The sequence below is a fragment of the Drosophila takahashii genome, chromosome 2L (genome assembly GCF_030179915.1).
Source record: "Drosophila takahashii strain IR98-3 E-12201 chromosome 2L, DtakHiC1v2, whole genome shotgun sequence".
NCBI lineage: Eukaryota > Metazoa > Arthropoda > Insecta > Diptera > Drosophilidae > Drosophila > Drosophila takahashii.
This window is the reverse complement of record NC_091678.1, coordinates 1,889,443-1,915,919: the sequence shown is the minus strand read 5'-3', so window position 1 is coordinate 1,915,919 and position 26,477 is coordinate 1,889,443. Positions and strand designations below refer to the sequence as shown.

Sequence of the window (26,477 nt, the reverse complement as noted above, 5' to 3'; positions counted from 1 at the left end):
CAAGAAAACGCCATCAAACCGAAATTAATTTCTGGCCAGATTTATTGGTTGGGTATCAACAGAAAGGAGGGCAAGTTTATTTCGGTGGCCTCCGGAAAGCCTTTCCCCTTTTTTCAAATGGGGAAATGGTGAACCCAATAATGTTGGCGGCAAGGAGGACTGCGTTACCCTACAAAACGACTTTATGAATGATCTTCCGTGCGATCGTTACGCTCGTATAATTTGCCAATTAGATATTGAAGCTTAATTTATGCTTTAACACAATGAAAAGTCAGTATAAGAATAAATATACAACGCTTAACGAATACTTTTGTAGATTTAAACTAAAAATATTTAAACATATTTAAACTGTTTTTTAAACCTAAGACAAAAACAAATTTGATTGAAAATTTCAGAAAAAAACAAGCTTTTTTTTTAAATTTATAACTCTTTGTACTCAATAAATGATGGTTTTTTTCAAATTGCTATAGATTCAAAGAACTTAAAGAATTATTAAATGATTTGCCTTGTTCCTCATTAGTAAACTTGCCAACTTTCGTAATCAATTTTTATCTCCTGACCCTGATATCTTTTCTTGCCCTTGTATGGCAATAATTTTTGCCAACCAGCCTAGAATCGAGGGGCAACAGCTGCGCCAGATGGCTCAAAGGGCCGAAAAGGGAAGCCATCAACTTGTTTGAAATGAATTATCGCCAGCCAGATGAACATTTAATGATGTACAATGGCATCGATGACGTTGTCGCCGGGAAATTTTAATAAATTTAACAGTCGAACGCCCGAGACTTGGGTGGCGCATCTTTCATCTTTTATCGCAAGGGAAAACAATCCTGGCCTCTCGCCGGCAATTAAATAAATGTCCTTAACCCTTGACGTTCCCCGGCTCATTGACAGCCATCAGGCATCGGCAATCAGCCATCCCGGCATCCAGGCATCTCGACATCAGCGTGGAATTTATGAGGACAGGACAGGCCTGTGTCTGTGATTTATCGGACCATTGCACAAACTTACCGATAATTCGAGTTGAGCTGCACATCGCCAATGGCCACGTTCTCGAACAATGTGGGGCAGCAGGTCCATCGCGCCCAGTAGAAGGTGAAGTCGGTCGAATCGTAATGCTCGGTGAAGCGGCACTTGAGCACCAGATCGACGCCCTCACGCGTGTCCAGCGAATCGTCGCCGGAGATCAGGCCAATCGAGAGCCAAAGTTGACCTGGAATGACACAGGAAGGCACACAAACTCGATTACACTAGGGAAAATGGTTAAAAATATTTATGAAGCGGTATGAAATCACTTTTGAAGGTGCCTAAAACAATACAATTCCAAGGAATAAATCACTGCATATTTTTAAGCATTTTTATAATAGCACTGTGTCTGTGACTAAAAGATTATTGAACTTTTGGTCAGCTCCAAGTATAATATTAACTTTATAATATTATATATTTAAATGTATTAATATTTAAAAAAAAAATTCAAATCCAAGGTTTCTCTCAGTTCGTGCATACAGGATTTGTTTCCGCATAACTGGCAGCGGCAATTCAATTACCTTGTGCAAATTTTATCCCGCGTACATTTAATTAAGAGAGAACGAGAGAACCCGTCGAAATCCAACACAAATTCATATAACAACATTGATATATCCTCGCTGCTAAACTGATTTGATTTATTTTTTCACTATTATTAACGCAACAGAGCAAAAACGAAAATCAATACCATCAGAGGAGCACCAGCACCAATCGAACATTCATACATACAGCCGTGAACCAAAAATAAAGAATCAACAATGCAAAAAAATAAAAATGGTATTGTAGAAACTCGTGGAAATTGTAAATCTATACCACAAAAATGAATAATTCACATGCCATGCCAACCATAACACAATGGTTAGGGAGTGGAAGAACTGCATCCAAATTGGTTTGTGTTCCCGAAAAGAATTTCCACACAAATTGGGGGATTATTTAACCATAAAGTTGGCTTAGAGTTTTCTATTTTATTTATTTGATATAGAAATTAGAAAAAAAAAAGAAAATATATTAAAAGGACAACCCTTTAAAAAATAATTTTAAATAAATTTTTAATTAATTATGTAGTACACATTTCTGAATTTTAATTGTGTATTTAAATAATGCATTAAACATATTTTTATAATTCACTTCCACTTCCATTGAGCTTTATTATTCCATATTTTTTTTTCTTTTCCCGAAATTAAGGGAAAACTTTCGGAGAGCCAAATTAACCGGAAATAATCGAAATAAAATTTATTGCTCGCATGGAGAGCCCCAAAAAATAATGTGTGCATACGAAGACTTTTTTGTGGGGCATTAAATTTAATTTCTCCATGAGAATTTCCGCGTTTTTCATCAGCTCGAAAGTATTTGCGCATAATTGCTGGTGAAAAATCTGCAAAATAAGTTTTCCGGAAACAATTCCAATCAAATTTCGCTAGCTGCACTTCCTTGTTCGTTTCTTTTTCGTCTATATATCTACATATATATATATTTGGTGTGCGAGGAAGTGAAACTTTGAAGCTTTTACTTGTGGTCGTTTTACAGTTTTAGCAGCACCGCTCAAATAAAACTAAGCACGCAGTTTAGTTTTGGTGAGTTTTTCGCTTTTTTTCGAGTGTGTATTCAGCTAAATGGAGCAAATGGTCGAGTGGACGGCCATTGGGTCGAGTGCTGGCCGGAAAATGGGGGTGGGAAAATGAAGGGAACATGGAGGGAGAATGCTGGGAAAGATGGGGGGTGGTGGATTGTTTGCACATGCAGCGCTTAGTTTTAATTTGTCTGCCTGAATTTTAGTTTTTTGTGTGTTCATGCTTTTTATATTCTCCGCTTTCCTTGTTTTTCCACTCCGCTCAATTTTCATGTATTTTGTTGAGGCAAATCTGTTTTTTCTGCAATCTGCCTGCCCATCCATAGTAGTATGTTTGTGCGAAATTTCCACCCATTGTTACTCCTGGGTTTTTCCTATAAAGCCATATATTTAAACGAAGCAACAGCTTTATTGTGTTGGCTGGGATATTTTGGTGTATAAAACGCATAGTACAAAATACAAACAACTCAATGCACTGCGGCTGCATTTTCGATTCGATTCGATTGCTTCCATCGCTCAAATGTATGCTACATTTTTTTCCACCAGCTGCGTTTTCTTCCGCTCTTCTGTTTTTTAGTTCGATCATGTAGAAACTTTGGTTCCCACTCCCCGTACTGTTATTGTAATTAACAGTTGGCAACCCAAAAAGAAAAGTTTGAAATATTCACAAAAACTAGGCTCCTGGCAATTGTTTGCTTTAAGTTGGTATTTTTCACAAAATACCTTTCTGATATGTTTGCTAAAGCTTGAAAGAGTATGTTAAATTCAGGTTTTTTTATGGCGAGGATTATGTAATTGAGATGAATTTGGATTGTAGTGGGAAGCCTCTTACTTTTTTATTAAATGGAAGGACAGACGCGAATATTTTTCAAAAAAACTTAGTATTGAGCTATTTTTTTTAGATATTATACTATATAAATATATTGTATAGCGCATTTTTTAATTTGCATTTATTTATTTTCATAATTTAAATAATATTTTTTATTAAATTTTACATACTATAAATTATTTTTCTAATATTTCACTGCTTGTCATTTGTCACGAGATTTGAGACAATGCAATAATCATGCCAAAGAGAAATTTTTCCACCTTGTTGGTATCGAAAAACGCACAATTTAACGCAGCTTCTAATCAGTTGATTTTACAAACCGGTATCAAATCAATTATAAGCTAAAATCGCAATTCGATCAACGCAGGTAATTTGAAAATTCAGCAAAATCAACAGAAAATCGAGAGCGGAAAAGCGGAAAAGCTGACTGGGAATCGGAATCGTGTTTAACATTTGCTTTGGCTACCGATTTACATATTTCCATGCAAATAATTATGACTGAACGTTGAGCTTGTCCCCCGAGGGCCTTCAATTGCCATGACCACGCCCCTTCCCGCCGCCCTCTTTTTGTGCATGCAAAAACATGAAATGCATATGCATATAGATTTCATTTGCTTTATATCCCAGCGGCGAAAATTGTCATTACAAAATGGATTACGAATGCATTACTTCTCCTCTCGTAATAGAGAAACAATGGATTACAACATGGATTACTTTGCCATAGGCATGGCCGCCTTGTAATGTGGTCGGGAGACAATTTGCATTACTAGTAATGGGAAAAGTATGCTAGGGCCGAATCACCTTCGGGTCTCCATTACGAATTCAATATACTTTTCCGAAATTGTAATGCAAAATGTAGACGGACTAGAGAAAATTCAACATACAATTTGAAAAACGTATGCTGAGTTGTAATGCATGTTCATTTATGAAAACAAAAAATATTCTTTCCTCATGTAGGAATTGAACATGGGTATTATTGTATAATGGATGGAAAGGCTAACCGCTCGGCCATTGTCTGTGCTTTTTTTAGTTCGTCAAACTATATTTAGAATGCATGCTGTTATTATTAAAGTTCCGAAGCTCAAACGTGAGGGAGGGGAAACGAAAAACGAACACATAGACAATAATTTGTATGTGTGTTTGTGATTTTTGACGAAGGGAAATCGTTAGCAAACGAAAAAACGAAGTCATAGGAGCCCTGATTACAACTTCTCTAACGAAAAGCAGCGATAGTAATCGGTTACATTTTCTTTACATGTAATGCATTTTTTCTCCAGACCCCATTCGCCTGTTCGCCGCTGGGATAAGTTGATTTTTTGAGAGAGAGAGAGAGGTGGGGAATATTACCATGAGCAAGTCGAAAGAAAAACACTTTTTTGGCCAATGCTCGAGGAAAAACTCACTATAAAATGTGTTGAAGTTTTTCCGGGGCTTTCCCACTCCTCTCCCTCTCTTTTTTATTTTATTTTTAGCCTTAAGGCTGCAATGTATTTTGCAATTATTTAAACAAGCTTTTGCAATCTGATGGATTTTAAAATGTAAATTAACTTTGTTTGCATACGAAAGTTTTCACTCACAGCGGGAAAACTTATTCCGGCCCATATGTGTGTTCGTGTGTGTGTATTTTGTAATAATTAGCCATCATTAGAGTTTCGGTAAAGTTTTCCATCGTCTCACTTTTCCTACTACTGGCTTTATGAATTTTTCAATTGTTCGCTGGAGAACTGAGGACTGAAAACTTTATCTCCACTCAGTTCAGTTGAGTTCAGCTCGACTCGAAATGCTTAAACATTCATAAATGCAAGTGCACAATGCACTCAAAGAAAAAGGAGGCATTTTTATTAAGAACTAAATCAAAAATATAAAATTAAATTTGGTTGGTGTTAAAATTCTTAAATTAATAATCTTTAAATTCTCAGTAGAGTATTTATTTATGTTTATATTTTCAATATAACGTTTATTTTTCAAAGTTTATTAATATCCAAACAATCGTTTTTTATGATATTTTTTCCTTGTGTGTAGGAAGGGGGGGAAAATGAAGGCAGAGTTCGTTTGGGCCAAAAAGATGCCAAAGCAAAAGTCAAGTCTGGCCAAATGCAACCCAAACAAACCCAAAGCAAACAACAAAAACTTTACACACACTCGTAAAAAAATGAAACTTTTTTCACTTTACTGTATTGTTTTTTTGTGCTTAGTTTTTTAGTTTTTGTGGCTGTGGTTTTTCTTTTTTTGCGTACGAAGAGTTGGACTTTGTTTGGGGTCGACGACGCGTCTTCATAAACACAAATGCCATCAGATGCCAAAGGATGGGAATAAATATGGTGTCTTTTGCATTAAACGAAGCTAAAATGCTCTTAAGTGGGGATGGAAATATATTATAGTTCTTGGGAAAGCCTCAACATGTTATAAAAAAATTTAGTTTTTTTTTAAATAGATTTAAGTAAATAAAAATAGTAATATTGATTAAAATTAATATATTACGCATAAAAATTATGTTTATTTGCCTTTTTATCTTTTCTAAAACCTATTTATATTTTGTATTTTATTTACTTATATTTTTCTATTCTACTTGAAAAAAATTATGATTTTATTTCTAACATTTTTCTCAAGTGCGTCACATTTAGTGGAAATTTAATGTACTTATGGCTTTCAGAGGGCATAATCAACCGAAGTGTGTTGCACTTTGGCTACAACTTCCCCTGCAGCCATTCGAGTATCCTGTACTTCCCATTTTCCTTGCTTTTCCCCCTTCCCCTGTCACATTTTCTCAACACAGCCACGAAACATCCAACACTTGTACATCATTTTCTGGCGGTGTCTGCTTGACTTGTTTGTAATTATTTATTTCGCATAAAGTGTGGCAGAAACTCTGGTGCGTAGACAAGAATTATGGCATTTCGGGCATTGTGTGTGATGTCTGGAGTTTTTAAAACAGATTTCATGCTACAACGCCAACAAGATGAAAAGCGGGATGGGATGGGGTCTTCCCTTGGCAAAATGCAACTAATGGGGGAAGTGGGAGTGTGTGCTACACTTAAAACAAGCTGTTTTCTTGGCTCGTTTACTTGTGGCTTTCCCTTGGATTTTCCTTTGCCCCATCCCCCTACAATTTTCCCCTGTCCAGCTTTTGCTTTTCTTTCAGCTTAATGCGAATTTCTGCTCTTAACATCAGCCATTGTTGTTTTTCTCGTGTGTTTGTGTGTGTTTGGCATATAAATATAATATGTAGTCTCGCCTCCTGCCATTGTTGTTGTAAAATATATTACTTTTTAACCTCGGAGTTTGTGAAAAGCCACCTTACCCCCTCCCCTCCTATTTTTACTCATAACAATTACAACAATAGCAATTGCTGGCTGAAAATCAACTATACGTATATGTAAAGATGTTCCCGGGTCAGTGGCGTAGCTTTTGCTCTTGAAGGGGGCTTAACTTTTGTCCAACTTTTAGGGAAAGCAAAGGAATTAGGTGAACACTTTAAAGATAAGTTTTTGGTTCACACTTGAGGTGCAATTTTCTAATGGCTTTTGCGGAAAAAGATTATTTATATAGGATTTTTCCAGAAGTAATTCTGGTTAAAGGGAAAAAATATTTTTAATTAATTTTCTATTTAATTTATTTAGTATACAAAGATTTAGTTGGAATTGCTAGTTTATTAAATAAATTGATGAGCTTATCCCAATTTTTTATCAATGTTACGATCACTGTTATAACTGTAACTACCTTTTAGATATCTTTTCAATAATCCTCTTTTTACAGAAACCTTTCAACCTACAACCCTGGTAATATATCCAAGTTTACGGCTATGTGTTCCGTGTAATGTGTTGCTGACATGCGCTAAGTTGTTGCGGTTGCTTTTGCCTTTGCTGCTGCTGCTGCTTCTGCTCTTGCTACTGTGCTCTAATGCCATAAGTCTTTAGTGGTGCTCTCAAAGCAACTGGGAATAAGGGATATGCCCACCCATATCCAGTGCGTTTATGTGCCCCGGCTGAAGCATATGTGGCAGTTCATACGCTTAACAAGACATTGCAGCTGCAACTGCAACACAAACTGCCTGAGAAGAGAATGCACTTAGAGAAAAAAGGGTTAAAATTAACAAATATAAATATACCATATATCATATATCATATAAATCCAAGTTAAGATATTTAAAATATATCCAAGATATTTTCATGTATAACTGCTCTTTTTCCCTATTTTTCAAATACCCATCTAGAAAGTTATGTTCCTTTTTGAAGTTTGAAAAAATATAGATAGTTTGCTATTTCTCCATATTTATTTTGTGCATTCCCTTCAAAACATCGATATTATCGAATCCATTTTGTCAAAATATCTAAAGTATCGATTTCTCTAGTTCTTTTCCCCCAGTGATTTCAGAATGGAAAGAGCAGCTTTTGTGACAAATATTTGCCGCACATAAAGCATAACAAGCGTTTCAGGAGCAAAAGGAAAAAAAGTGGATTGCAATCCGTTTCGTTCGACGAACAATCGGTAGTCAATCGAAAGGCAAACAAGCAACTGAAGTTTAATAATGAATTCTGCTATCCTTTTTTCCCATTTTCCGCTCTTTTGTGGACCATTTGGATGGCCTCAGCCGGTGAGACAACTCATTAAGAAGTCGTCATGTGAAACATTTGCAAATTAACTGCAAACGTTGCGTATGCGTAATGTGAGGCAGTGAAAAGTATTTGCTTAGCCGTCGCTGGAAAATGGAGCTGCGGGGGAGTGGGAAATGGTGGAAAATCTGGCTGATGACTAAGCGATGGTCGCCCTTTCGTTGAGTGGAAAACCGGAAGTGGGCGGTGGAAAACTGGAGGTTGAGCAGAGGCAATTACATCAACCGCCGGGGATCAGGAATTATAAACCGAGCGATGCTCTTAGCGGGATTATGCGCAGGGATTATGGTCGTGGGATCTATACTAAAAATCCATGGGGCTATTTTATATGCAGGTGGGATTGCGAAAGAGCGTGTTAGTTTTCCAAGGTAAATATAGAAATTAAATTTAGATTATAAATATTTAAAAACAATTATTTTTATCTTTTTTTTGTGAATTTTTTTGTTTTCCTGATTAATTTTTAATCCAAATAAACATTTTAATTTCGCCACTTTGTTTAAATTTAAATAAATTGCTTCAGTATTATAGATTATAAATATTTTCATAAATTAGTAGAATATAAATAAATATGTGTATTTATGTACCTTAAAAAATTATATTACTTGTTTGTTAATTTATTATGTAAGCAGAATAGCGAACTATAAATAACTTTGTTATCCAAATAAATACTTTAATTTCGCTAATTTTTAAGTACTATCCAGTGCGGAAATTATTCTCTCTCTGCCATTTAAATATTTTTACGCAGCTAATGTGCCCGAAATGGAAATATGATTTCCTCATCTTCATGGCTTATGGCTTCGTGGGCATGGGAAAAGTTTTACGCTGCGTATGCGTAACATCTGGCCAAATCGTTGCCAGTTGGGATTGCAGCGGATTTGGTTGGAAAGTGGAAGGGCGGAAAAAGGGAAACCCAGCGGAGACGGTGAGACAGAGACGGGGAGAAGGGAAAGATGTAAGGACTTGTGTGCCACTCAGAATACCCAATTTCACTTTAATTAAAACATTTGCAGCTAGTAATGTTGGCAAAAGTTGCCTATCCACTTAAAATGAGCCGAAAGGGGTGGAGGTGAAAAAGGAAAAGGCAAAAGCAAAAGCGGCTTCCCGCGGCATCCAGGGCACGTATATTACATAATATGCCATTAATAAAAGTGTTTAAAGTTCACTTAAGTGCCGCACGGAGCTTTAGACAAACGGAAACCGTATCAACAACAGTTAAAGCAAACCGAGCAAACTAAAACCCACAAAAACATATATATAAACCAAAAGGGGGTGCAAAAATGGGGGTCCCTGGGATATATCATACCCATACCTTTGCTAAAAACACTCGGATCCCATGACTGACTGTCAAGCAGTTGGGTCCCCGTTTTATATGCGACCAGTGCAAAGTAAACATTTTCAGAATGAGGATGACAATGAACGGGGGGCTGGGAAAACAGAAAGGAGCGGTCGTGGCGGACTCGAATGGCAAGAAAATTGAAATGAAAAATCAACGTCACATTGCGACTAGAACTTCATTTATGCTGCAAGCCAAGGGGAGGCCTACGCCCCTGTCTTGCACAGAAAAAAATAGTTATTTACATAAAATTTATATTTTATATTTTCTAATCTATCAACTATAATCCTAATAAAAATAAAATGTATCTATAAAATATTAAATTAAGAAACAGACAACCAACTATTCTGTTCAAAGTAAAAGCTAAAAAATAAAATATTTTAAGTAACAGTATTATAACAGAATTATGATAACAAATACATTACCTACACGATACATTTTTGACTCTCCAAAAATAACACAAAATATATATATATTTATAAAAGTTTTAGTGTTTGAACAAACACCTTTATAATTATTAGAACCAAAGGTTTTTAAATTGTTCTCAGTGTAAAATTCCGCTTTTTGCTCCTCCTTGTCCATCTTCATATCCGCTGGCTAAGAGACTGTGGATTCATTCACAGAATTGACTTTGCGGCTCAGTTGCGTTGAAAGCCAAGCCGAGTCAATAAGGCACGCACAGATGGACCGAACGAACCGTGTGTCCGAGGGTTAAGGGGGGCTCCGGGGGGTTAAGGGGGCTAAGGGGCCCAAACAGAAACCAAGAATCTGCTCGAGAATATGCCTGTGGTGACCACACATCCTCCTCGACCGACTATCTGTGGACCAAAGTGGTCCGCTTGGGTAGCTGAGAATGCAAATGCAGTTTGCTGGGCAAAGATATCGGACTAGAGAACAGAAATACGGAATTCCGAGGTGTCGCAAATTAATGAGGAAGGTGAGCAGAGATGCAATGGCCATTAGATAATAAGGTAAGGATATTGTGATGGGCTGTTGTATCGATTTTAAGAGTAATAATAATAATCATTTATATTATAACAAGTTTATAGCATATCATAAAAGTCATAAGATGTTTCAAAGGAATTATTATTTTTTTATACTTTTGTGTTTATAATATATAAATATTTTTTAAATGCATTTAATTATTTCTTGGTTTTATTTAAGGAAATGTTTTATAAGATATTCTCATTTATTTCTTAAGAGTATCTAAGCATCTCCGATGATCATCCGCTTGAATTTCCTCGACTCTTGACCTCCATTTTCCTGCATAATGCAATTTCGAGAGTCCATTTCAATTGTCCTTTGCCTTTGCTCCCCTGCACTTTCTACTGCATTTCCATCATTTTGCCGGCAATTTAATTTGGCATAATTTGTGCGACAATTGTCAAAGGCTGCCGCCGTGATTGAGTGCAGACGAATGTGCGGACTGCATAAATCATGCGGTTAACTTGTAAAACATTAAACTTAATTTGCTGTAAATTAAATAATGCTAAATATTCGGAATGTTGCATGCAGCAAGGGCAGTCATGCCGAATGTTTGTCATGTTTTGTGCAGCGCAATAGTCGAACATGAACCTGCTGCAGCTGTAGCTGCACTTGCCGCAAAATTTATGACTGCATTTACACGCAGGCGAAGGAGAAAGGACGATGAGGGGCGAAAGAGAGGAGTGTACAGTGGTGGTAGGAAAAATAGGAGTTGTATGTTAGCCATTTATAAATTGCAAATTTATTTGATTGTTAAAAATATATTCAATTTTATTTAGTAAAATATATAAAACAAAAATTTGTTGGGATAATAGAGATACCAAATAAATTCAAAATAATATAAAAAACAAATTAATCAACAAAAGTTTTGCATTTTAACAGTAGCATCTTAATAGCTATTTTCTTGACCTCTGCTGTACGGATTTCCAGTTCTTGTTTTGTGGCATATGCCAGAAGTTTTGGCCTCCACTCGGCGCCGCTTTCTGTTTTTGTCAAGCACCAACAAACTCGGCCAGCTGACGCCTCTTAATTAAATTATGCTTTTTAATTAGGCCATTCTGCATGTGTGTGTGTCTGTGTATTGTGTGCATTTTCCTCGCTGGAAAATGCTCATGTTGGTGGAGAGTGCGCGACTAATTGAGCATTTTCTTTGTTGCACTTTGTTTGACAAACAACGAGTGTCCTAAAAATCAAAGCAGCACTCGCTCAATTAGTTGATTTTAAATATGTCAAGTTTCCATTCGTTATTAATTAAAAATTTAATTAAATAAGAAATCAATCTAGGAAATTGAAAATACTGTTATTTGATTTTGTTTAATTTAATAAAATATAAAAATACAGAAAAAAAATATTGCAAGGAAAATATTTAAAATAATTATAAATATTCTTCTAATAAATGTAAAGATTTTTTCTTAAGCCCTAAACGTTTTAAGGTCCCTGAATTGCACAAATTAAATACCAATCCTTACTCGAAACTTAATTTGCCCATTCAGGCGTTTGTTTTGCTTTTAATTTACCCCATATTTCTATTCAAAACATTCAACCATCAGAGCGTTTAGCTCCGTTACATTTAATCCCAAAGAAATCTCCACTTCTCATCCCCATTTCGCCCGCATCCCAGTATTTATTATGAGTTTTCCATTAGAATAATCTCTTAACAGATTCACTTTACAAGCAAGCATTTCAGTTAGCCCTCTCGACCCTTGTTATACCCTTGCAGAGGGTATTATGATTTCAGTCAGAAGTTTGCAACGCAGTGAAGGAGATGTCTCCGACCCCATAAAGTATATATATTCTTGATCAGCATCACAAGACGAGTCGATCTAGCCATGTCCGTCTGTCCGTCTGTCCGTCTGTCCGTCTGTCTGTCTGTCCGTCTGTCCGTCTGTCCGTCTGTCTGTTTCTACGCAAACTAGTCTCTCAGTTTTTGAGCTATCGGGACGAAACTTTCGCAAAAGTCTTCTTTCTATTGCAGGTAGTATATATGTCGGAGCCGACCGGATCGGACAACTATATCTTATAGCTCCCATAGGAAGGATCGGAAGAAAAAAACTTTAAAAAATTCTAGCTTCGGTGTTTTTTGAAATATTACCTTCTACTTTTGGGGATGTTATTTTTTAAATATTTCTGAATTTCGAATTAATTATTTAAAAAATCGGACACTATATCATATAGCTGCCATAGGAACGATCGGAAAATTAATGGAAAAGTAATAGGAAATAAATTCTAGCTTCTTTGGTTTTTATTGTATTATATTCTACTCTAGGATATAACTCTTTTTAAATATTTCCGAATTTCAATTTTAATTTGATCAAAATCGGACGACTATATCATATAGCTGCCATAGGAACGATCGGAAAATTAATGAGAAATATTAGAAAATTGAACATTTTTGCGATTTGTTAATTAATAGGAATGATCTGCAAGGGTATATAAGCTTCGGCTGGCCGAAGCTAGCTTCCTTTCTTGTTTTTATTTTCATATTTTCACATTTTCCGTTTTCTGCATAATTTGCCCTGTTCCATATTTTTGAGCGACCCGGACAGACGAGCTGCTCTTATCTAGGGAAAAGATAGAAACGCATATTCACACAAATTTGTTGTCATGTTTTTGTGCCGCTCAGAGGATAATTTAAAAACAGAAGCACCTTTGACACTTGCAACTGACACTTGGGCCGAGGACGCCCAGCAAAAAGGGACAACGAGCAGACGCTTTAATTTAATATGCCGTTGACCAGAAAAAAAACAAAATGAATAGAAAAAGGCTGGGCAAAAACCAAATCCCCAAAGTGTACCCAAATCACTTTTGAAACTATCTTGCGCCTTGACACAGCCCCAGAGAGATAGAAAACGAGACCGAGAGACTGGGTTAGCACAAGTTTAAATGTGGCTAAACATTTTTGACCACACGAAAAAGGCCCGAATTTTATTCACACATCTGTGCACATAGAAAAATATAATTTGAGATGTTTTCAAAGTATTGTATTTATTTTTGCAGCAAAAAAAAAACAATTGTAACTTAATGTAAAAGTTATAAAACTGTTTTTTTTAAATAATGCATAGATTTAATTTGTATCACTTTATAATTAAGAAAGTATTTATTTAAAAAAATTTAAATTATACAATTAAAATCTATGTTATAATAATGTGTTAATATCATTAAATTCATTTGCAAATTTTTAAAAAATTTCTTAGATTTAACTTATAAAAATTTAACTGTTAGAAAGTGTTTATAAAAATAAATATTTTTCAATTTTTTTATTTTCCACCGTGTAAATATTTATGAGGTCCACAAGGATTTCCATTGAGATAAGCGTTGAGCATTTAGACCCAGAACCTTTTCTTTTTCAGTCTCTTCTTTCTCGCCAACTCCAACAAATTTAATTTGAATGCGTGCATTATAATGAACCGCATTGAAGGAGAAACAGTTTGAGAGCCATTGGTGTGGGGGACTTTAGTTAGATATTAGCCCTGGGGGGCAGTGGACCAATCAATGTGGAGCACAAATCAATTGCCCGATGTCAGCCAAGCGTGAATTACGTGACACGCCACGTTGCGTATACGTAATGAGTTCCATTTTTTCCTCTGCAGCAGTAGCAGGAGCTGCAAAAAAAGCGAGTAGAAAACGCAGACTAACAGCACAGATAAATACAAGAAAACCCACACACACTTACACACATGTCGAGGGGAAAACTAACGAACTGCGAGGGGTAAGATTTCCGTGAAAGAAAAACTGACAACAGCATGAAAAATTGTCACTGGCTGAGAGTTGTGCGCCCTGCCTCCACTTCTCCTTTCCTTCTCGATGTTCCATTGCAGCCCCCAAAAACACTCTAGAGAAACCGGAAATGTTGCTTAATAAAAACGGATATACCAATTTAGTTGTGTGCAGCAGTAAACAACAACGGGAAAATAGAGGGAAACACGAGAAAAAAGCCAAGGAGAGCAATGAGTGCCAGAATAAAACAGCAGCAGACGAGGTTAAGAACAGGAATCCGAGCTTGCAGCGGGAAAAATGTGGAGGAAAATCGGGAAATCTCGGAGAAAGGAGTGCCACAGCGACTGCAAATCTCAAGTAAACACAAAAATAATAGAAATTCATTTAAAGTTAAGCCCAAACCAAAACTAAGATGCGGAAAAGTCAGAAAAAGCGTGAAGAGAATGTTTAAAATAATGATTATTTTACGTATTCAATATAATATCAATTCTATTTTAAAAAATATTTCTCAGAGTTATAGAACTAAGTTCTGTTCTGTATTCCTTTTATTTTCACCCCCTTCAAAAACAGTAACCATCCTTTCGGCAACTTTATTTCCATTCAAAGTTCCTTCGATCTCCCCCAAAATCCACCATGAATAAACAGGAATTAATTCCTTTTGCCCCCCGACTGTCGCAAGCCCATTCAAATTCCCGCATACCCCGACCGAAAAAAGAAGGAGAAAAGCCGCAAAAAAGCGAAGCCAGCGTTAAAATGCACAGCGCAGTGATCAGGATCAGAAACACAATGGGCCAGCACGAAGCTCTGGCATGTTGAACATATTTGTTGACTGAATGGACGGTGGCAAGAGGGCTGGAAGGGGGTTAGAGAGGGGCGGACTGGAAAAGGGGGCTACGGGCAGAGTGTCGCTGAAGTTTAGCACACAGCTTGAGTGGAGTTTTGGGTTCGGTTTGCAGCACGGTGGAAAAATAACAGAAGCATGTCAGTTGCACACTTATCACGGGAAATTTATTTAAGATCCTTGAAATATTTTTATTAAAGATATTCACTATTAAAAACAGTTGACAATTTAACCTTCATGATTTTAAGATACTTTGATATAATAAATATATTTATTTTAAATATTTTAAAAATAAATTAGTAATTAAAATTTAGATGTATTTTAAAAAAGCCTGCAGAAACTCCGTCTTTAAAAATCCTGTCTTGCCTATTAAACCTAATTAATTACCTATAATTTATTTTTCTGTGTACCCTTCTGCTGCTGTTGATGTTGCCCCGGCCGCAATTTTTGTGTTTTAGGTTTTTAAGCTTTTTAGTTTTTTTCTTTTCACCCAGAGAACTCTGCCGTTCTCCCCCATATTTTTTTGGTTGTTGCCCGCTTTGTTTTGCGGCCAATGCAGCTCGTTTACGTTTGAATGCACTTCAGTGCAGATGGGCTGCCGAGGGAAGGGAAGCGAAGAGAAGGGCCATTCGACTGGGGGTTTGTCTAAAACAAATGACCAAAATGACACATGACCACATGGCCGTTGCGAAAAAAATATATAGGCCAAAAGACTTAATGCAAACGGGGCTCAAAAAATATAGGCCCTGCAGGAAAAGCTGCAGCGAAATGAAGTTAGAGCAAAACAGGATGGCTCGATATTTATTAAAAAATTTTTTTCAAAATCTTTTCAAAAAAGAAATATTCTTAAAAATTATAACGGGCTTTGAAGCAGAAACATTTTCATTTTAAATACAAAAATAACTCAAAAAATGACAAACAGTTGCTGAAATCGTGCGGAAAATCTCTCTAGGCTGAGAGTTCAAGAACCTTTTGGCCTTTTAAAAGCAGGAAGTGCGTTGTGCTCCGGAAAATGCTTAAGAACAAGGACCAAAATCCCACACAAAAACCAAACTAATGGTAGGGAAGGAAAACGTTGTTTCAAGCTGTGTGCACGAGCGGACTCAAACGGTATTTTCTCATTCGCTTTTTTTTTCTTGTCTAGATTTTTTCAACATTCGCTTCTATTTTTGTTGTATTTTTTTCTGCCGGGGTGCTCAACTGTTTTTCGCGTAGCTGTCATAAAAACTCGCCATAGGAAGCGGAAAGGAAATTTGTGCCAAAAATATACGCACAGCAACAACAAATGGGAAAGCAACATGCCGAGTTGAAAGTGAAGGGAAAATGCAGAGGCCTTCTTTGAAAGGAGTAAAAGATAAATAATGGCCGACATGATGCGAGTGTACATATATGAATTCAAAGGGGGGCTGTAGGCTCATTTCCCGGAATATGTAGAATGATTGAAGGCACTGCCATAACCCGCAGTTCCAGCACCGATATTACTCAAACGGCGTTCGGCGGAAGGCGCTGGCCAAATTGCCCACACAAATAAGATGATAGATAAGCCACTGCCAGATGACTCAATTAGCGAAAGATAATGAATGGGGCGGTGGTGGGGGGCAGATTGTCAAACAGATGCTGCCATAAATGATGATTTAGCCTTGCCGCACGAGGAATTGGAACTATTTATGGTGGGGTTTAAATTGGAAAGGGGTGGGGGTGGGGAGAGGGACTAGTAATTGGTTGGGAGTATTTTACATACACATTATATTCCAAATACATTGAAAGACTATTTTAAAGTGATATTCATCGCAAGAGATTTAATAGTTGTATAAGGTTTCTAAAAATAAAATATAGATTCTTCAGGTCAGCTTTAAGTTAGTTTTTTGTATTCTTAATTTAAGTAATTGAATTTAATATTATCTAAGATTTTATTGTTACCGATCAGGCAGCGATTGACCAACTTTGATTGCGCCTCTTATTTCAATTACCCAACTCCCTTCTCAACAAGCCAAATATTTGTTAGATTGATTGCTTGATTACTTGTGGCCATTTCGTCATCAGGGGAATTTTTTGCGCTCAATCAGCTAAAGTTTGGCAATCAGAAAACTCCCCGCAGAAGCCACAGAACTCCAGCTCTCTTTGTTTCCTGTTTATTCTTCCTGAACTGATTAAGGTGCTTCTTTTGGCCATCTCTGTGCCTTTTTTCTGGTTTTTTCTCCTTCTTGTTAACCGTTAACAGCGTTCAACTGTGACAAATGCTTTTGTCGGTTCACCCCACACGGGCACACACATAAACATACAGATATATGGCGCTTCTATAGATACTCCCCACAGCCCCGAGAAACAGGGCCAAAACTCATAACATATGTTGCTGTGCATGTTGGGCCGGCTTAGAAAAATTATTTATGAACAAGGGGCTCAGACAATGACCAGGATCTTACGACATAACCTTAGTATCCGTATTTTATACACCAGCAAAAATTATACACTTTAACATAAAAAATTTAAGAATCTAAAATAGGTTTTCAACGGATTTTGCAATATTTTCTAAGCTTTTTTATAATAATAATTCCTATGAATACATATTTATAAAGAACCAATAATAATAATAACCAATTATATTAAAAAATATATTATCAACTTGTATACAGTTTTTAATGATTAAACGTGATATTAAGCGGCTTGATAAATTCTAAAAATGTTATACGTTTCACTACAAACTGTCTAATTTCTTTTAATAATATTATTTTACAAATGATTTCAATTTATTTTTTTCCCATAAATTAAATATTTTTTTCAGTGCAGTGTATCCCTTCCTAGCACTTGTAATTTCTGCTGAGGTTTTTTTCGCCTTGTTGCACGTTTAGTAAATAAATCACGCGTTACGTGGTTCAGCCATTTTTTATATAAATAATTCGAGCCAAGTTTGCTGTTTTAGTTTTCCAAGTGGGCGGTGGGTGGTTGTGTGTAGCATTGATATACTGATACAGTGACCTGTGAACCCGCTGACCATCGCACACGCCGCCTCCTTTTTTCCAGGTTCCTTTGATGATTTATGGCGTGTGGCCTATTAACGTGTGTGTTGCGTGTTCGGCCACGCCTCCTTTTTAAGGGGGTATTTGGTGTATCATAAATAAACGCAAATCTATAAACTAAACAAAACTAACAAGTGAAGGGGGGAAATCGTGGAACAAACCAGAACATGACTCGCTGGTTGTTTATGTCTTGGCTAATGAGCTCGAACTTGTCAATGTGTCAATTTAATTAGACAAGCAAACTCACACTCTCGCCAATTGACATCGAATATTGAATTATGCGACAACAAGAACCACAACAACATCCGCTGGAGGAGCCCTATTTGACCATGTTGTATGTTTACTTACATTTTGCTACGAGATGTTAACATTACAACGAAACACCCACCCCTTGAATACAGACTACTCACTTCATTCGTCACACGATTCCAAGTAGCAACAAAAATATTACGCATACGCCATGTGTGCTTGTCAGGTCGGAAGTGCACAGAAAAATAATTACCGACTTATATAAGCTAACTGTGAGACTTTTACGGATTTTTGTCCTTGATCATTTAGTTTATATTTTTCCTAAGGGATACACGTTTGAGTTTTTAAATTTACACAAAATGAAAGTGTTTCTAAAGTAAAGAGATTTTTTAATAATTATTTTGCATGGTTATTTCAATATGCATTTATCTTGGAATACTATTATTTTTCTTATATTATTTTATAACTTGCCATTAATATTTGTTTAAATGTTTTTGTCCCAATGAAAATGAATAGAATTAGCCAAAGTGCATCCTTGCCATATAATATACCTGTGTATACACACTAAAACCAGCTGAAACAGTAGAATTGACGGCCACAGCCCGAGTCGAAAATCAAATCATTTATGCCAGGGCTGTCCTGTCCTCGGCCCCATCAATAATGTCCCTCTGACAGGAGTCCTCCTTAGTGGCCTGCCCTCTGCCCTGCCATTCCCGCTTCCTTCTCCTGATTTACCTTTCGATTCTCTGAGCCCCGGACTTTGGTCAAACAATTAACGCCACAGCCGCCCTAATGATTTATGTGAGCCATCAAAAGGTGGGGATTGATTCGGAAATGGGAAAGGGAATGGAAAGGGGATGGGTGAGCCGAAAATGGCTGTCTCAGCTTTGAGGGCTTTGCATTCGGGAGTTGGTCAGATAATTTGGGCTTAGAATGAATCAGAAAATCATTGAAAGGAAAAGGAGATGATAGACCACAAATGTATCCGGAACCTTGGGTTTTTGCTACATAAAAGTGTTAAATTAGAAGGAATTGATTTAACTGGTAAATTCGGTATTAATATAAGCGTTTTTAAACTTTTTGTTTAATATGTTATTATTATTATAATATTTATAATATGTTTTTTGAGATGCATTTTCAACAATTTTCCTAAATGATGTTTTACTTCATATCTTATGAAACCATGTTTAGCCCATTAAACTAAATCCCTAGACTCTATTTGACTTTCTTTTTCTTCCCTTTTCAAACATCTTATTTCTTCTTCTGAAGAAGCCCCCAAAAAACTTCCTCAAGAGAATCTTCGCAAGTTATTAAATTCTCTTGTCGGGCAAAGATTTCGGTATATAATCCACTTCAAGGAGAGGCTCTTATCCCCGAAATTCTGCGTCTCTTTTACCCCAACTGCTGGCGTCTCTTTCGCTTGCTTAGCATGCAAATTTGATGGCGTTGGCCATAAAATGCAACTCTCTTTTTTTGTCTTTTGTCTCTTTTCTGCCTGGTACATTTTCAGTTTTCAAATTTCACTTGGAAAAATTTTAACTACTCTGCCTGCGAAAAACCCTTCCCTTCGCCAATCCTCTTTGCCATTGTTTGTCTATTTACACGAGCTCATTAACATTTGAAATGACTTTTTGCTTCGCTTGGCGGGCGGCGCAGAAGGTGGGGGGGGGGGGGGCGGATTTTGAATGAGTGCGAAGGGGGTCGAGTTATTTTAATGTTTTGCTTTTTGGCTCGGCAAACACTTGGCACTCCCTCTTGCAACCTACTCCATCGCCGCTCTTAATTTCTTTTTTTTTGCATCGAATAAAATTTGCAAAAATAATTTACAGCCAACAAATAAAAAAGGCTTTTTAAGCATTCCACAGTCTGAGTTTTTTGTCAAATACTCTGTAAACGATGAGGGGTACATTACTTTAAGGAAACGAAAGCTAAAAAATAAAATAATTAAAATATTATATTATTTTTTATTATTTAAAAACAAAAAACAATCATTAAAATATTTTGTAACATTTGTATAATTTTATTAGTTAATTATCAAGTAACAGTTAATTATCAAGTACAATAAGTTTTAAATAAAAAATCTATTACTCTTTATATTTTGAATTTTTTAAATTTTAAAGAGTTTCAGTTTTGTGTAAAAACATTTTACGAGAAGTTGGTGCTTTCTTTGGCACTCATTTATGCTAATTTGCGTAATTATGCGCTCCATGAAATCACTCGGCAATTGCAAGCTAAAGTTAAAAAATGTTCCTCAACTTTAGGCATCCTTTAGCTTCCACTCCTGTTCATGATTCTTGTTTTTGTTGCAACAATTAACAAACAAGCCAAAAGGCAATACAAATAACACATCAAAACATTGTAAAAGTTTTGCGTTACCCCCTTTCCTTCTCATCGTTCAGATGGAAATGATGAAAATTCATAAATGAGTTAAGAATTGAAAGGCCTTCTAAACATTCATCTATTCTAACCGAGTACTTTTGTTGTATGGTTTACCTACTTTTTCACAGCTTGTGATGCCTTATTCCAAACATGAAATAGGAGTCTAAATAATAAAAGAAAAAATACAAAATTAGAAAAATAACTAAAATTATTAAATAATATATTTTTCCATAATTAAGATTTTTTTCTTAAATATTTTGTAACTTTTATCTCTGATAAATAATTTAACATTTGTGCATCAAGTTTTTAAAATTAAATATTTTTGTAAATACATTAAGATCAAGTTTAAGTCGTGAGAAAGATTATATTTGTATCCTACATTTATTTTAATTATTTTTAACTAGCTAAAAAGTGGCCAAGTTGGCAAAACTGTTTTCGATATTTACCCGATTTTTCTCTGTAGAAGTTTGCTTCTTTTCTAAATGGGGCTTCACAGCTTCACGCCTTCCCCTCCCCTTTATCCACCTCCCACTGCTTCATTAAACCTTAACCCCCTAATGCCCCGCGAAACACTCAGCAAGCCGAGTTTGTTGAATGAATAATTGAGAAGAGATTTGTAAGCGTGTTTTGGGGGCTTAATTATTTATCAACCATTCGTCCAGTGGCTGCCAAACTGCGCTCGGCATAAATTATGCGAGCAACAGCAGCAATGGAAAAAAGTCGAATAAAATCCAGTTTGTGCCTCTATTGTGTAATTTTCAATTTGGCCTAACGAGTTGACCCCTCAAACTCGCTGCTCCCCTCAATTTTAAAATTGCCCAGCTCACCGTTTTTGATGTATGCAAATATTCTGACACGAGAGTGTGCCGAATCCATTGACAAATAAAGTGTTTTTCCCAAAATTTCCATGCATAAAAAATGCATCGTTCGCTCAATTCGCATCTATCAATAAACGAATTCGAATATTGTGTTCTATTCTATTTGCATATTTTATTTGAAGTGTGGCCTAAATGCTGAACAGTCCAATTTAATGGAAATTTATTTGTGATTTTAATTGTGACTTTATTCTCAACTGCTGGAAAAGAGAAAAGTTTTATTAGGAATTTGTCTAAAATTATTATTTAATTTTAATCAGCTGTCTTTGAACTCTTCATTTTACAATTCAAGCTTTAAACTCGAAAATTTTCCTTTTAAAGTACATTTATTTTAAAATATTGCGCCCGCTTCATGCATTCCTTTCACATTAATTTACTCAGAAAGCTCAGTGAAAATGCCATTTAAATTTGCCTTGTCAAAAGGAAATTCGGTTTTATTTTTTCGTGTCTTGCGCTGCATCACTTATGTTCAATTTATATGCTTTCACATTCTTTTGCTGGCAATTTTTGTAGTGTTAAATAAATTTCGATTGCAACAAAAGCTCCACTTTTCGCCCATTTTCCGCCATGCCCCGCCCCCTTGCGGCGTCCTCGAAACGCCCACTTTTGGTGGACGAGGCTCGACTTGTCTGGCACATTTTGCCATTGAAATGCAAATGAAATTGAATTGTTAATTTCAAATAGAAAATCCATGCGGGCCATTCGTTCAATATTGAATGTGCTCGCAATAAATGTAATGACTGGCACAGTTTTTCCTCCGCATTCCCGCGATTTCCCCAACATTTTCTGCAGCTTGCTCTTTTTTCTTTGGTGGCTGGCAACGTGCAGGTCAGAGAAAAAAAAATTTGGCACGCAAACAAATTTTGTAGGAAACGTGGTCCATTATTTTCGGTCATGACAGTACGCGAAAGTGCAGAAATAAATATGTATGGGATAGTATACTTTTTATGTTTGCCATATATGGACATAGAATATAACATTTCCGGTTCCGCTTGTCGGAAAATGTTCGGGAATCAATTTTTGTGGTGAATAATAAACATTTTCTGCTGCATTAGAATGGGTTTAAAGTGCATCTTGGCGTCTTTCAAATATATTTTTAGCACTTATATTTTAATTAATTTAATTGAAGTAAAAATAACATTTCTGTATATTTATTAAATCCTTTTTCTTTTATTTCAAGATTTTTAATCAATAATTTCCCTTCCCCTTTATGTTATAAAGAAACTTTTTTTTTCCGCTTCATGAATTCGCTGAATTTTTGTAACTCATTTGGATTTTATTTTCCGACCCCTTTTTATTATATTTTCATTTATAGTTCGTTACATTCCCTTCTCAATGACACATTTATGGAAATTATTTCCCTTTTTCAATTGCTGTTACGCGCTAAAAAATACACTCGAGCTGACCCCAAAAACCCTTAAACCCATTAACCCCTGTGTCCACGCCCCAAATGCAACCCCTTAACCCTTTGGCCATGCCATCTCAACAGTTTTCAGTGTGTCAAAACTAAACGCTGTCTGAACGTCGTTGAACACGTTGACAAAGGTCGTGAAGGTGTCCCTCTTTTTGCGCCACATCCCCCACCTGTTCGACCCCCCTGGCCAGCCAAGGGTTAACACACACACAGTCGCTGCCAAAAGGCAGGTGACACCTCGGACACACACATATGAGCTTCTGTTTCTGCTCTCGTGTGTGTGTGCGGTCAAATTGCTGGGACCCAAAAAGTGTTGTGGCAAAATATTGTGTAGCTGACTTTTCCCGGCTTTCCCATAGTTCGGTTTTCTTTTTTATATATTTACACGGTGAATAAATATTTTTAAAAAATAGTATAGTTTTTAATATAGTGAAATAATAATTTTATAAAAATATTTATGTAATGTAAGTATAAAAAAAAAACTAAATTGCGTTTGTTAATGTTCTTGTTAAGTTTAAATAATATTTTAGTAATCTGTAAATAGCTTTACATTTTTCTGCGAGTGCATGTTTATTTATATGCGTGGGGCTGTATTTTTTTTAAGGGAACCCTTTTAGCACATGTCAAAGCATTTTGAACTTGTTGGCATTTCGTAACACTCTTCGTGCACTTTTCTATGACTTCCCAATAGGTGAAGAAGAAGGGGTTTTTAGGGGGCGGAGGTGAAAGGGAAACCTTTGACCCTCTGTTTGTTTTTTTTCTCCATCTCCCTCCAATTTCTTGTGCCCGCTGTTGTTTGGCTGCTTTCAAAATGCCATTTAGTAGAAAATTCAATAGAGCTTTGATTTTGTTTCGTTGATTTTCACAAAGTGCTACCCGAAAAACTGGTTACCCCTGCCAAAACAGACCCCCATCTTTAACCCACCGCTGGCCGATTTTCCCGACTTTCCCGCTTTTCCTCTTTGCTTCTCAAATCGATTTGGCCGGCGCTCGTTTTGTTGATTTTTCGTTGCGTTTTTGTTTAGCGGCGGAGTGAGATGATGGTGAAAATCAAACTGTTAATTTGCGCTTTTGTCTGACTCTCCCACGATTTTCATTCGGATTTTCCCGCACCTTTTCCTCACCTGGTGGAAAAGCACTTTTCCACGCCCCCCCGTTTGTTGTTTGCTTGTTTTCGGGGTTAGCTTGGCGCTTTTTGTTTCTGTGGCTGGGAAATTAATGTTTGCCTAAAGGATTTAATAAGTAAATGATTTTCATTTTCCATTTGCGCCTAACGCTATTTTCCACTCTGCGTGTGTGTGTGTGTGTGTGAGTGCCAGCATCAACATCAACATCATCAATTTAAATTGAAAATCGGAAAAAGGATCTGGACCGAGTTTAGTTTAGTTGCAGAAATATTCTTGGGCATACGAATAGAATGTAAATATTTTTTTGAGGAATTTTAAAGCAAGCAAATAGATAAGACTTCTGGGACTCAAAGATGAAATAAATTATTTGCCAGATTAACAAATTAATATTATATGAAATTCCGGAAGGTATAAAAATTCCCCAAGCCCAAATTTAAAAACATGGAAAATATCATCAATCTTTTGTTCAAAATTTTGGTTTATTTTGATGGGCTCCATCCAGCCCAACTATTAAAACATCTTATTAGATTTCTTTGATGGCAAAGTTTTAGATGGAGTCCTGGGCTCTTAACCCTCCAACGCCCCTCCAATTCGCCGGCAGACAACACACGAGGCTAGTTACTTTACTTTTTAATTACTTTTGTGCAAAATTCATTTATCACTTTTATCCCAGCTCAAACTCAGACTCTCAGACTTTCCACTAGAAGATCTATGCGAAGGGCCATTTTTCACCAGCAAACTTTTCACCCATACATATATAGGGAGAGGCGGAAAAGGGGCGGTATTTCCACACTTTCCAAGGATATAAAATTGAACTCCCTTTGGCCAGTCATCGTCCAGTTTGGCAGCTACAAAATAAAACCGTAAAAAAAGTATGTGTGTGTGGGAGGGAGGTTTTTGGAGGGCCAAAAAGAAAAAGTCAAGTGGAAATTCAATGATGCCATTAATTGGCCAAAGTTTTCACTTATGTTCTGATTTTTCGCCACCCCCACAACCATTTTCCATTTCCCCCACCCCCTTCGGAAAACTGGAAAAACTGTGCCAGGAAGTACGAATGTTGGTAGCGAACAATTTACGATTGCCAGTTGCAACTTTTGGCCAACGCTGCGAGCCAAATTGCATGAAATCAGTTTAGTCAGTAGTGCTATATATGTACCCCCCTCTAGCACTTTTCCGCTTTTCCACCCCATCCCCCCTCCAGACACGTGCCACGCCCCCTTCATCCAGCTGGCTGGGTAATTTATCTTGCAACTAAACGTTTCCTGCCCCGTTCACATGTGAGTGCAAGTGTTGGGATGGCTCAAATTTAGAGTTTCTCAAGGAGAAGGGGTTAAGGAAAGGGGGCGGAGGTGCGGAATGATAGCTGACCCATCCAGGCCTTTTTCAGAAAATTTTGCATGAAAAATGGCCGCGTCATTAGGCGTTGACATGCTATAAACAAAAATGGTTTTAGCGAAAAAATTGCAGAAAAATGCAGTGTAGGAAAATTTGAAGAATTCTGATATTATTTGTAAAAGAAAAATAATGGAGGTTGCTAAAAATAATCCTAAGGTTTTGAACTCGCTATTAGGATTGTATGCTGCAATATTTAACTTTTCCAGAAATATGATTTCTTTTTTTTTTACATGCGTTTAGACACCATTTTAAATGAATTCAATTAATAAAACGTAAAAAATAAAATAAATTTTAACAAAAAATATTTTAAGGATTCTGGTAGTTTTCACTTTAATTAAATCAACACCGCAAATTCCAGCAGTGCAAAATACAGAAAGCAGACACAAACTGAGTCAAACTTTGGGCCCCCAGATTGATGACAGGCACTCAGGAAAAGGGCTGAAAAAAGGAAGGGGGTGAAAAAAGAGTTGCAACATTCACTGCAATGTCAATCGATGCTGCTCTTGTTTTCCCCTCCCTCCTCAGACTTTCCACATTTTTCCAGGTTTTCCTCTACATTTTTTGTGCTACTTTTACTATTGAAACTTTGGCCAACTTGAAACTATTTTCAGGCGGCAGCCTCCACCAGTCGCCCGACTAATAGCCAAAACTTTAAATTGTTCCTACCGCGGCCATATGAAAAGTCAACGGCAGCACCTCCCATTTTCCCACCGCCCAATTTTCCCACCCGGCAGACAGGGAAAAAGAAAAATTTGCCAGAGAGTCGTTTATCTTCGAGCCCATAATGACAGTTTGGCAAAAGAGCTGGCTGCTGTGACAGCTTGGGGCGAAAAAAGGGGGTTGGGAAAAAGGGTAGGGGTGGGAAAACTAGGCGGGGTGGTGGGAGGGAGTTAGCGTAGGAGCCAGGAATAGTTGGACATCTGAGCTAATGTTGATTGCGGCTTGACAGTTACCTGTGAAACAGTTTTGAGGAGTAATTTTTGCGGGGGAGAAAGAGAACAAAGATAACTGTTGCAAACTGATGGAAACATTTATATAGATTTATCTAATGGAAGCTCAACGAAATTCTGCAGATATTTCTAACAATTGCAGTGAAGAATTTACGATTTAA

General features: G+C 36.6%; 1 protein-coding gene across 2 annotated transcripts in view; it reads right to left on the bottom strand.

Moving 5' to 3' along the window:
- fred (friend of echinoid) overlaps positions 1–26,477 on the bottom strand; it is a 113,131-nt gene that overhangs the window by 57,561 nt on the left and 29,093 nt on the right. For both annotated transcript variants that reach the window (XM_017157602.3, XM_017157604.2), the window contains exon 3: positions 1,009–1,210. In XM_017157602.3, coding sequence (XP_017013091.2) covers positions 1,009–1,210 — 202 coding nt within the window. The remainder of the gene's footprint in view (positions 1–1,008; positions 1,211–26,477) is intronic.